Raw genomic sequence first — 13,216 nt, 5'->3', positions numbered from 1 at the left:
AATAGGACATGAAACTCACTTGGAGCAAAGCCAGAAGGGAATATTCAGAGGAAGAGCACCCCCCACCCCCTCCCCCCCTTTGGACAAGCGTTTCTGTCCTCAACTTCATGACACCATAAGTGAGCTGGCCCTACACTTGGAGATAAGTCCTTCTCATCTTCAATTAAGCCCATCTCATCCATCTCATCTGCTTCTGCATGTGCTTTAATCGCTTTTGAACAGAACTGCATGACAGTCCGAGCTGTTTAAGGAAACTTGTACACCAAACAACCCTCTTGCTCCGACTTCCACTGCAAACGGTCTTGATTTGAACCCTGTGGCTTTAATTTATTTCAAGAGTTCTTCGTTGTTTACCATCTTGCACTCCCAGCTTTCACTCGTTCGTGACTCCGTAAGGTACTGTCAACTCCATTCCTTTGACTGTCTTGGATGCCTCTGATGATGAGATCACTGGTCTGGTTTACCAAAAGTCTACTAATGCTACCAATTACCAGTCCCTTGTGCAGTCCAATGTGCTTGGTAATGGTGCAATACAGGCTTCTCCTGCTTCTGGTTGATATTTCTGCCTCATCTACGAAAATAGGTGGACTTTTATTCCCGCCTTTCTTCTCCGAGTTCTACACCTGACATTGTCAACAAAGCCTGCCAGTTCTGTGAGGACATGGTAATGCCTCCAGGTATATCTGCCATTTGTTATAAGGATACTCTGTATGCAGATAGCTCATGTTCCATGCTCTTTATCCCTCCACACAGACTGTAGTTGGACTCTGTGGTTTTACCCCACTTCATAAGATTTGATCCAGATGGGAGCTAGTCATAGATGGAGCATATGATGAAGGTGATGTGGAGGGCTACCATGTGCCATATGTTGTTCCACATTAGCGATCCTTGCAGGGCATCTTCCAATGTGCTCCACGGTCACTGTTTGTCTTGCTGGGCTGCTTTCTGTACCTGATTGAAGTCTTCTTTGTGTTTGATTGCTGTGTTCACCCTATCCTTTCTTTCTGTGTGTGTGTGTGTGTGTGTGTGTGTGTGTGTGTGTGTGTGTGTGTGTGTGTGTGTGTGTATTACATATACACACACACACACACATCTATTACTAATATTTATTTTGAGCTCCAATTATTCCCATGTATTTGTGGTGTTGGACAGGAACACTTTCACAAATTGACTTGCTCGGCTTGATGTTCAACAGCAGGTGATTTGGACAGGAATTTGTAAATTGCTCAGTATGCGGGTGATAACTATCCTCCTCTTCACAAAAGACACCTTGGATTTTTAACATCCACCAACTATTGCCAGTAAATGGGACACCCAGCTTCATGTCCATCCAGGGGACAATACAACAGCAAAAAAAAAAACAACAATCCTTGAGTTTATAGTCCGGATGGGAACCAAACCCAAACTAGATCGCTCAAAGGCAAGTTCTCTACCATTGCATCATCCTTTCGACCTCTGATAATAATCCATACTGCCTACCTAGGAATCAGGTCTGCTGTTGAGCAGGTGAGCAGAACACGACGTCCCGTAGTTTTTTCAGGCATTCATTGCTGCCCAAATTAATGGCCACCTGTGATTTTTATCCTCCAAAAGCCATTAGATCCACAATGCAGGCTTTACCGATGATGTAGCAGCAATAATGAGTGACCAGCAGGGTTTGTTAAATAATTCGATCCTTTTGTAGTTTGGTAAATGTCGAGGTAATAATGGTGGATACGTTGTTAACTACGGTATCAGCACAATTCCAAGTGTAAGTAAATGGAAAACTGGATTCTTATGTTTCTATAAACAAGCCTTTGATTTGATTGATGTCCATGATGTTTTATGAGTATTACTTCATTGAATTTAAAGTTCAAGGAAAGGCAAAATGAAGGTAACTGTTAAAATTCAAAATGTATACATGTGATGTACTTTATCAAATTTTTTTTTGGAGGTGGGGGGGGGGACTAATGCTGGTTCACCTCCGTCATCGAAGATCGACGGAGGTTACTTTTTTCACCTCTGTCTGTTTGTTTGTTTGTTTGTTTGTGAACTGTATTACAGAAAAACTCCTGGACGGATTTCGACGAAACTTGGTGGGGGGGGGGGTTAGGTATGGTCCAAGGATCATGCCATTATATTTGGGACTTGGTCCAAAGTCCAATATGGCCGCTATGGCGGCCATTTTGAAAAAATATTTGAATTTTTGTTTTTGCATTTCTACATGTTTTAAGTGATTTCCAACCCCCCCCCCCAAAAAAAAATTAATTTGTTAGAGAAAAAAAAAATTTGCAACTTTTTTTCAAAAAAATTTCGATTTTATTTGAAAAATATTAGAATTTTTTTTTGCATTTCTACATGTTTTAAGTGATTTCCAACCCCCCCCCCAAAAAAAATTAATTTGTTAGAGAAAAAAAAAATTTGCAACTTTTTTTCAAAAAAATTTCGATTTTATTTGAAAAATGTTTGAATTTTTTTTTGCATTTCTACATGTTTTAAGTGATTTCCAACCTCCCCCCACCCCCCAAAAAAATTTGTTGGAGAAAGAAAAAACAAATTTTGCACCTTTTTTTTCAAAAAAATTTCAATTTTTTTTGGCGTTTCTACATGCGCGTCGATCCAGTTTAGTTTATTCAATCGTGGTTCAGTAGAGTCTGATCCGTTTTGACCTACAATGAAGAGGATATCGGGTTCACTTCAGTGACCCAGCAGTATTGGCGGCGGAGGTTTTGCACTCTACCGAGTGCTCCCCCTCTAGATGTATCATCTGCATTTAGTTCTTGGATGTTAATATCTTGCAATGTCCCAAGTGAATAGAAGGCCATGATGTGCTGATACCCGGATACATTCCTCACTTCGAGATTCACTTGAGAAATGCAAGTTAATTATAAAAGGAACTAGAAAGCATCTCAAAATTACAAAGTCTGTCCACGTCCACTTTGCATTCAAACTAAAGTTGACGAAAACGTCAGTTAAAAAAAAAATTGTACATTTTATTAATTTGTGTTCTAACATATTCTCGTAATATCTGTTTCTTGAAGATTTGATGACAAAAGCTCAATTGGTAAAATTTCTCTGGCCTGGACAAACACACTGAAGCTCAGTGGTAAATAAATAAACACGGAAGTGATAAACGGGGCGTCTCATGCTTGAATAGCTGCGGTGGGGCTAATAAGGGATATTTATCGTCACTTTGACTTTGCCCTTTCATATTTTGACCCAATATTTAATTATTTTAGCCATATTCTCATAATAAAGGTTTGTTGAAAATTTGATGGTAAAAAAAGTTATTGCCTGGACAGATGGACACACACACACACACACACGATTGCAACACCCCCGTCTCCCACTGCACGGGTGGACGGGCTAACTAGTAGGGGTACCCGGTGTTGCCCGGTGCTGTTTCTAATCCTGATGGCATTTTGAAGAAATCAAATTTTGATTTTTTTTTTCCTTCTACTTTTTGTGTAGCCGTAAGCACTTTTCTGCACCAACTGAGAAATGGTGTCGGAGATCATTTAATGGATTACCTTTCACATAGCTACAAAGGCTTAGGTACTATAGAGTGATTAAAAAACAAAATTTTAAAAAAAGGATACAAGTTTTTTTTTTTCTTCAGATTTTGGTTTTTGCCGAAAACACTCCTCACACTCACTGATGAACCTTTGAAAGTTTGCCGAAGATCCGGTCAGCCCCCTCTGAGGAAAATGGTGACACACACACACACACACACACACACACACACACACACACACACACACACACACACACACGCACACACACACACACACACACACACACACACACACACACACACACACACACACACACACACACACACACACACACACACATATCTCTCTTGCAGTTATCGATGTGGACGTTAAGTTTGATCAAGTTATTGGCAAGAATTTTTCCATTTCATAGAAGATGAGAAAATTAATGGATAAATTAAGGAAGCTAATTTGGTGTGGATACAGCTCAAGCATGTTGGGCCAGATGGCCCGTGTCAAATTTACCTTTTAATCCTTGTGAATTTGCATAAGTAGAATGTACCAAATTTTCACCTGGCTCTAAAGGCCAGTTGCTGAAAGTGATGTCTTTCTTTCCTCTTTTTAAAATAAATTTTGAAAGTGTAGTGCATTAAGGAATACCCTGCAGGGCTATTTAATATCGCATGCATCATACATTGCAGGTCATTTCACTACCAATGGACCGAGTCGTGGCTGGAGGTCATGGCAGGCAGTCATTGAGGTGGCACAACTCAACTCGACACCAGAGGAGGAGGAAGGGACATCTGACGTAGCGGCGGCCAAAGCAGCTGAGGGACTGACAGCGGCCCAGCGCAAGAGGCAGCAGTATGCTAAGAGTAAGAAACAAGGCAGTTCAAACAATGACAGGCCTCCACGTGCCCTCTTCTGTCTCAAGTTGAACAACCCCGTTCGCCGGGCCTGCGTCTGCATTGTCGAATGGAAGTATCCTTTCAGTGAAATTGTAAAATGCACTCTTTATTATGATGAAAGATAAATACTGGAGATAGATAGATCACGCGTAGGCAAGTGAGTACTGTGATTTCGCCACGATGATATTTCATCATTACTGTCGCTGTTAAAGTTCACCAAGATGAGTTGCTAGCCCATCCCTGACTATATGACAAAGAGGGTTACTCTCTTGTGGCTTGTCATCCCACCATGTTGAGTATCTTTGTGTAGTCCTACCACCAGCATTAATTATTGGGGTCACAGTTACACACAACCTCCAGCATCTTGACAAGGTGACACTTATTATGATGGTTTCACTGAAAACTTTAGGTTGAGATTTTATTGCCCAAATGAGTTACACAACTTCCATTGACATGAGTCAATTTACAAAAGTTATGACAAAGCACTCCAATGATGTTTTCTTTGGATTCATGACAAGTATAAAGTACAAAGAGAGTTCACTTTCAATGTAATACTTGTTGCACTCATTTTAAAAGCAAAGTTGACTCAAAACTTGTGAAAAGGCCTGAAGGTGCTGTAATATTTTAATTATTGAAATATAATGATATTTCATCCACCTCACTTATTTTGAGATGTGTGTGTGTGTGTGTGTGTGTGTGTGTGTGTGTGTGTGTGCGCACGCGCTTGCGTGCGCACACAAACACATTAAGAAGACAGGGTAAATGTGAGGATTCCCTTGCTTTTTATGGTGCAACTCGATCATATATGTATATATTCTCATCAGATGCTCAGTTAACACAGGCTGGCTGAGCCGGAGGTCGGATAAAGCGAGGTCTCCTCGGATGCTGAAACGATGTTGAATTTACTTTTCCGCATTCAGAATAACCAAGTCTACAATTCCCCAAGGATTGTCCAATTAATAATCGAACTTGGGGGTGTTCATGTGGGAAGACAAGAAAACCAGAAAACTCTTGTTATTAAAAGAGGATTTATTTAAAAAGTAAACATGGGGAATAAGGATCAGGACAGGACGATCAATAAATAACGGTGTAGATCGAGCGGTCAAAAGGCACAAGAAAAGGAGAAGAAGGAAAAACCAATCTTACATACAATGAAAACTAAATATAACCTGCTAATGGTGCCACCAATACCAGTTTCATACAACAAAGGGGAACAGGTGAGGACTTCAGGCAGGCACAAGCTTGACTTTGTTTAGGTGGTGTAGTGTGGTTATGCAGGTTGGCACGGCAGAGGCAAAGTCATGCAGGTTGGCATGGCAGAGGTGCTGGAGCTTAGCATACCTCTTTGTGAGATCATCAACTATACCTAAAAATGCCTGGGGTTGGCTTAATGGTTAGGGTGGTGGGCTTTGGGATCCTAGGATCCTGAGTTAAAATCCCAGTCAGCTGTTGAATTAATACCAGGTGGGGTTGACTCTGCCTGACATCCTTTTGCGGTTGGCAAAATGAATGCCAGCTTGCTGGTATCCTGTGTCGGAGAGGCAACCCGTCCAGGATTGTGCCCAATAGCCAAGGAGACTGCTTAGGAAGCACTGACGCTCTGCATAGTGTATGGTCTTGATGGATGGATAGTAAGAACGACCAACCCAACAGCACGCTGCAGGAATGCCGCGCTGAGGGAGTAGAGGAAGTGGCACACCAAGTGCTAACAAATTACAGTGCGCGCGTGGCACACTCTTTTTCAACCCATTTCTGAGTTTAATAATTATATCTGTCCTCTTTTTAATCTGAGTCTCCATTTAATAATTATATCCAATGTTTTCCCTCAATTCCGCACACAGAGCAGGGCACAAATGACACAGATTGGGGCTGGCGCCGGGCACACCACCGCTTTTGATGTATGACCGCATGCTCGATGGCGGCGAACCCACGTGCAGCCGCGGGGTAATTTATTATTGCACACAGAGCAGGGCACGAGTGGCACACATCATGTTCGGGTCTGTGCATGTGTTACCATTGCATCTTACTGTCGGTCTTCGCTGACCACCGCAGCCGCGGGTGTCTCCCGCGGATGGCGAACGTCCTCTCGCCTCTCTGCCCAGCGAGGCTGCAGCCAGGCAGAGGCGTGCTGTACGGCTTGGGCCGCATGGCTTACAGAAGGCAGCGCATTGTCCAGCGCTGGCTGCCGGTCGCCGTGGACGGCACGGGAGGTCGGTGCAGGGCGATTTTGTGTCAAGGTGCTCGGAGCGAGAATTCCGCAGCTTGGAACCATCTGGCCAGAAGTAACGTGGAGCCACTTCCAGTCATTGCGGCTGGCCCGTGTGCTGGCAGTTTCCCCCCATCCTATTGCCTATGCCTGTCATTGTCCATACCCACCCCCTTTAGGTTACAACAAAGAAATTGGATTTAGAATTGTGTTTTTTTTTATTTTTTTTAAATACATGTGTCCCTAACCCTCTTATCGTCTTTGTTCGACTAACCTGTTCTAAGGGTCTGTTCCCAATCCCTAAGATCCCTTTAAAGAGGATTGCGCAAGAGACAAGCAAGTCTGTCCAGAGGTCCAATGCAGCCTCAGAATAGCCCCCACATGCATCAGCATTTCCACTTTGAATCCAGCGGCCTATGAACAGTGAAGGGATGGATGGTGCGAAGGGGTACACATTTCTAATATGTCCTCCCATTTATTAAACTTTAAACTATCCTCAGGGCTTTTCTACACACCTGTCGCTTTGAACTATCGGTTCTAGCAATCACGATTCCCGTTGCCTGTGTTGGTGTTCATTATTAATTTGGGCCTGGCCCGCAAATTTTCCTCCGTGCTCTCGCACAATTTTGTGGCTGGGCAGCGTGGCTTGACTGGCAGGTCTGCCTACCTGCCGAACTCATTCTTAAGCACCCCCGGGTTGCTGAGGCTGTCTCCGAGCTTACCTACTCCTCACTAACGTGGGGAATTCCCTCACTGGCATTTCCCCGTCGATGCCCACATGGCATTTTGGCTCTCCGGGTCCCTTTTTCCTTGGCTACCGTGCCCATGACATACTCTAATTCCTCGATCCCTTGGACCCACAGCCTGCTCTGACTGACTACCCCGGTGCCTGGAGTGCCCTCCACTCAATACTCATATTTCACCAGCCAGGCTCACAGCCGCTCAATCGTCTCCTGCACCCTACAAAACACTTTTTGCCTTTGTTCAATATCAACCACAAAACGACATCCTTTTTGTTAATTTGACTATCCCTCTAACTAATATTACTCTAACCCTGGGTTTCCTTGGATGGGATTCACCCCTCCCTCCAATCATTTGTTCACACCATGCATTCCACATTCACTTCACTTACAATCAGGCACACTGACCCGCACTCATTCATCATTAATATTTTACTCACATTGACGCTGTACTAGGTACGTTCCCCTAACTAACTCGTGCTCCCTGTCTTCCCTTACTCTAATGCACGTTCCATTTAACTCTACGTAGCTAATCTATGTCCCCACTATATGGTCCATGTCTGTCCATGTTTCCCATCCATTCTAAATTCTAACCTAAATTCCCCCGAGCTAATGTTCCCAGGCCCACATGGTGGACTGCTCCAAATGCCCCTTTGAGGCTGGTCTATCCAACACTAAACCCTTCCCCTAACTTGTGCTCCTTGTCCCGGGGAGACGAGGATACTGACTACATCCTTGCTGGGCTTTGTCTACTCATGGCAACTCTTGGCGAGCATTACGCGTCGATGGCGGTTGTCGACAGTGCACTCGCGCCCTCATTGATTGGCCAGACCGAAGGGACAACATTGCCATGTTATTCTCATTAAATGCTTGCATTGGCTGTTGGGCTGTCTTCCATGGGAAACGCCGTGTTTTACACACCTGCTATTCGCGCTCTGGTAATGTACCCAGCACAGATCATTTCAACGCGGGCTCCCCTGAGGCCATTATCACATCGAGCAATGATCCGTGCTTGGGCGGTTTGCAAAGCATGCACTGCGCACACTATCGTTCCTCGCACGCAGAGTCCCGCGGAGCCGGCACGGTTTCTAAAATAACTTTATCCCGCTCAAGAGGTTCGCCCACCCGTCCGTTACACTAACCACTACTCCCGGCTGGGTCAATACGTATCCCGTTCTCTCCCGTGCACTCGTCCATGCCATGCTATTCTTGTTCTGCATATGTTCTGACGAAATCATACAGGGGGCTTGTGTTACCCCAAGAGATCCCGGGGCTTATACCCCCCCTAAACTCGGCATGTACCCTTTCACATCATGCACCCGCTCCACCTCACGCAGACTTACCGGACTCACCTGGTCGCGGTCTGTTTCGAGGGAGCGCATCATCTCCCTTTTTCCTGAAAGAGGTTATCCTGACCCTCACATTGGGTCATTAGACATTCCACAAGCTCAATGTTAACATCCTTCACCATTCATATTTGTGTTTGCTCCTCTTTCACTTTATGCAATTCGTCCTTCACCAGTTCCATGTCCTAATTACGTGACCTAATTACTGGGGGACACGCCCTCGGTACACCTTGTCTGAACCGGATCACTTTACCGGATCAGATGCAGCCGAGTGACACGGCCAAGGATGTACTGGCGAAAAGGAATAGATCCTTGGGAATAAAGTCCCGGCTAGGTTAGGATACAGACCATGCTGGATCAATGAAAAAAAAAAAGACAAAAACGAGCTGGAAACATTTCTACAAAGGGTTTATTAACACACAGGCGAAGAAAGGTATGTGGCACAGTGAATAGATTTATTGGTGTATGTGAGCAGAGAGAGGAAGAAAAATGTGGTACTACAATAAAACAAGCAACTTACAAAAGCAGACACCGAGCAGAGCTATCCCGATATAATTGTTGTACAATCTTAACTTAAGTGAGGACAGGTGCCCTGACATACACACATAAACACACAAATCCCGATGAAGAGGAGTTAATAAGGAGACAAAGAGGAGAGGATATGAGGCTAATGGTCTCTCAATACCTTGCATGATTGCCTGACTATGCCACCAAAACGTTTTGGAGGGATGCTCCACTGGGCGATACCACCCTGACAGCTGGCGCGTCATCTCCCGCTTCATAGCACTTCGAGCAGCAAAGCATCGATCCAGAGAATGGGCGCGGCTCGACAGGCGTGAAGGAAGGACTTTGAGCGGAGTTAGAAGCCAGTGGGTGGATAGGTGGAGTCAGAAGGCGAATGGGTGGGTTGTCAATCCCAGCCCAAGTACGAGCAGGATGAGCCAACAGGAATGAGCAGACAGGAGTGGTGCGCAGGAACGACACTCGACCGCCTTTTTATAGATCATGTGGTGCGGGTGGGGGTGACGACCCGAAGCAATGTGTCACCATCCAAATCAGGCACTCTGATTGGGCCCCTGCCAGCACACGGTCCGGCCTCCATGACTGGAAGCATCCCCACTTTCCTTCCCGCCAGATGGTTCCAAGCTGCGGAATCATCTTACTCTGAGCACCGTGATACGAATTGCCCTGCACCAAACTCCCGGGCCACCCACGGTGACCAGCGGTCAGTGCCAATCGATGCGCTGCCCGTCTGTAAGCCATCCTGCCCGAGCCGTACAGCGCGCTTCTGCCTGGCTGCAGCCTCGCCGGGCGGAGAGGCGAGAGGACGTTTGCCGTCCGCGGGAGACTCCCGTGGCCGCGGTGGTCAGCAAAGACCGATGGTAAGATGCTGTGGTAACACATGCGCAGACCTAACATGATGTGTGCCCTGCTCCGTGTGCGATAATATATGACCCCGGGGCTGCGTGTGGATCCTCCGCCATCGAGCATGCGGTCATTCAACAATAGCGGTGGTGTGCTCGGCGCCAGCCCCGGTTTTTGTCATTCGTGCTTTGCTCTGTGTGCGGAATTGAGGAAAAAGATTAGATGTAATTATTAGATGGAGATTCGGATTGAAAAGAGGACAGATTTAATTATTAAACTCAGAAATGGGTTGAAAAGAGTGCGCCGCGCACCACTGTAATTTATTAGCCCTTGGTGTGCCACTCCATCTACTTCCTCAATGCGGTATTCCTGCAGCTTGCTGTTGGGTTGGCCATCCTTTCTATCGCCTGAACAGTGGGCGGGGGCAGTCGCTGTGGGGCACGCGCTCTCTGCAGTGTGAATGGTTGGTGTTTTAATCCTATTTCTTCTGTGAGGACGCAATCTTACGGGAAGGGTGCGGCCATGGTTTTTTTTTACGAACGGGTGTCCGAGCGTAATTCCTGCTGGCTCACACGAGGAGCCTTTGCTTGGATTTACCTCAAGAATAGAAAAAAAAAGAATAGGAATGCGTTCAGAGATTTAATCAGACCTAACTAAGAGATTCACACAACGCACTTGTCCCTTTTGTCCTATTCGACAAGAAGGAAGGGACTATCTGAACGTACATTAATGAAATAACTGACTGGGGACCATTGTACGTTGGCTGCCATTGGTGTTTGAGGGATGCGGTTTCCATAACCGTAACAATATACTGTATGTATGGATGTATATATATATATATATATATATATATATATATATATATATATATATATATATATATATATGTATATAGATATATGTATGAACAGGAAACAAACATATGTGTGGAAATATTATCCACACAGACCAGGAATCAAACCCAGCTCCTCTGGTGAACCGTACTGGTGTTCTGTGATCTGGGTGACGAGCTCTTGTCGCCATTGCTTCCGGGATACTCTGCCAACCATCAGAGCAGCAACATCATGTCCACAAGAGGGGCTTCCCCCCCTGTGGGGGTACAATTCCACGTCTCCTATAAATCACCACAGGGGGTGCAGTAATGCATTTATATATGAACAGGAAACAAACATAAGTATATGTTTTCAGATTCAATGAGTGAGAGATTTTATGCTTGGGGGTGGATAGGGCAAACAGAGAGTGGAGAGCAGTACTCCATCAAGCTACAAATAGAGGAGTCATAGATTGTAAGTCAGTCCAATTTTTCAGAAAACACCTCGTATGATGGGGGCTCCCCACCCAGTCTGCAGCTGCAGATCTTCAAATGAGAAACTAGAACGACACTCGGTAGAGCGCATACCTCTGCTAGGCTGAACAGTTTACATTTTGTATCTCGTTGATATACCTGATCTGCATCAGGACCTGAACCAAAATCTAATCGGCTTGTTCTTGACACATTCCCAACTAATCCATCAAGTTGTGTCATAACCCGTCCACAACGTGTTGAAATTTCATGCTATGTATCGTTTTTGGCCCCATCCTCTCAATTACGAAAAATCACTTGAGAAATTAAAAAAATTATCGTATCTAGACCTGGATCTGGATCTTCACCAAAATCCAATCAATTCATCCTTGTAACACATATATGTGAGGGTGAAACCTGAACATGTGAAATCTGTTCACCAAGTTTCGTCCAAATCCATCCATAATAACCTTTTGAAATAACCTGCTCACAGACAGACAGGGACATGTGTCTGTCAAGGTTGAGATTTATTTGCTTAATCTTTATATTTGATCAATTAAATGCCATTTCAGATCGATATTCAAAACTCTTATTTTCACCTTTGGCGAATCATATTCTTACCATTGTGTCAACAGTTTTAATCAAAATTTTACTTTAAGTCTTCCAAAAGAATGTTCATCTTTAATGTGGAGAGTCCTTTTTTTTTGTAAACACGATCATAATTGAACACTCAGTAACATGAATCTTCAATTCTAAACTTTATTTATGTATTGCAAATTAATTATGACAACAAATTATTATTATTGTCAACCTAAAGGATGAGTTACACAAATATTGTACAGTGGGGACCATCGCTTGAAAGCAAATATTTTAGCTCAAATTTCATTTTGAGATCCGCATAGCATTAGATTCCCATTACTCTAACCCGTGGAGCGCATTATTAGGAGAAACGACAATAACAACAGGTCTCTCTCTCTCTTTCTCTCTCTGTGTTAGAAAACCTGGCATCGTGAGCGGGCGCACGTCCATTTGTGTGTGCATGCCAAATCGCCACGTTGAGTCGTCAAATGAAAACGCCACCATACATTCTGTTGGAAAATGTAAAACGGATTGTTATTTCTTTTTATTATCGGAGATTCAAGGTTGATGTGTGGGTTGGGGGAATGAGAGGTTTGTTCTAAGAGCAAGGCAGAAAAAAAACGTGTGGACAAGGAATGGACAGACCAGGGTCAATTTGGCAGAAAGGGTACAGCACAGACAAGGAAAGCAGGCAAATGGAAGCACAAGTGCTGACAAGGCTGCAAATATAAAGAGGATGAGGAGTTATGGATGTTTGTGGGGGAGGGGTGGGTGGCATTGGTGGGCTTGATTTTCCAAGTGTGCAAAGCATCCTACATACTTACCAAATAATGAAATAAAAGATTCCATTTTCGAGAAGTAATTGTTATTTTGAATGAGCCTGTGCTGTTCATAAGCAATTCCTAAATTGCTTTCACGGAGTTTGGTCTGGGCAGCCCATATTTGCTTTTGAAACAGCGAGAATAGGATGCCTGATCATCGCAGTTGGTTTATGGTCATCACAATGGGGGTTGTGTTATCGTGCACAAAGGATGGACATGAATGACAAGGTCGTGGTTTAAGTACAGCTTTGACATTGTATAACGTAAAAACATCCCACTTAGAATTCATATCCGTGATGCTCCTAACGTGAGTCAAACGAGAGCGGTTCAAGGTTAACCTGAACTGTTTGTTCTTTGAGATTCTGAAAGCAAAGTGTAAACTTTTTCTCTGCTTCATAAAGGGCACAAACAACAGGCACAAACAACTAATGTAATGTGTTAGATAATGTGGTTTAATTGACACTGCGTCAACGGCAGTAAACTTCTGGAATTAATT

At 44.3% G+C, this 13,216-nt stretch overlaps 1 protein-coding gene across 1 annotated transcript in view; it reads left to right on the top strand.

Moving 5' to 3' along the window:
- Nucleotides 1–13,216, top strand: part of LOC147008864 (voltage-dependent L-type calcium channel subunit alpha-1D-like) — a 355,309-nt gene that overhangs the window by 21,836 nt on the left and 320,257 nt on the right. The window contains exon 2 of the mRNA XM_085864488.1: nucleotides 4,175–4,454. Coding sequence (XP_085720614.1) covers nucleotides 4,175–4,454 — 280 coding nt within the window. The remainder of the gene's footprint in view (nucleotides 1–4,174; nucleotides 4,455–13,216) is intronic.

Source organism: Eptatretus burgeri, chromosome 18 (genome assembly GCF_056783735.1).
Source record: "Eptatretus burgeri isolate ZD-2024b chromosome 18, Ebu_testis_v1, whole genome shotgun sequence".
NCBI lineage: Eukaryota > Metazoa > Chordata > Myxini > Myxiniformes > Myxinidae > Eptatretus > Eptatretus burgeri.
Note: the sequence above shows the minus strand (reverse complement) of the source record. Positions and strands in the feature narration are given on the sequence as shown.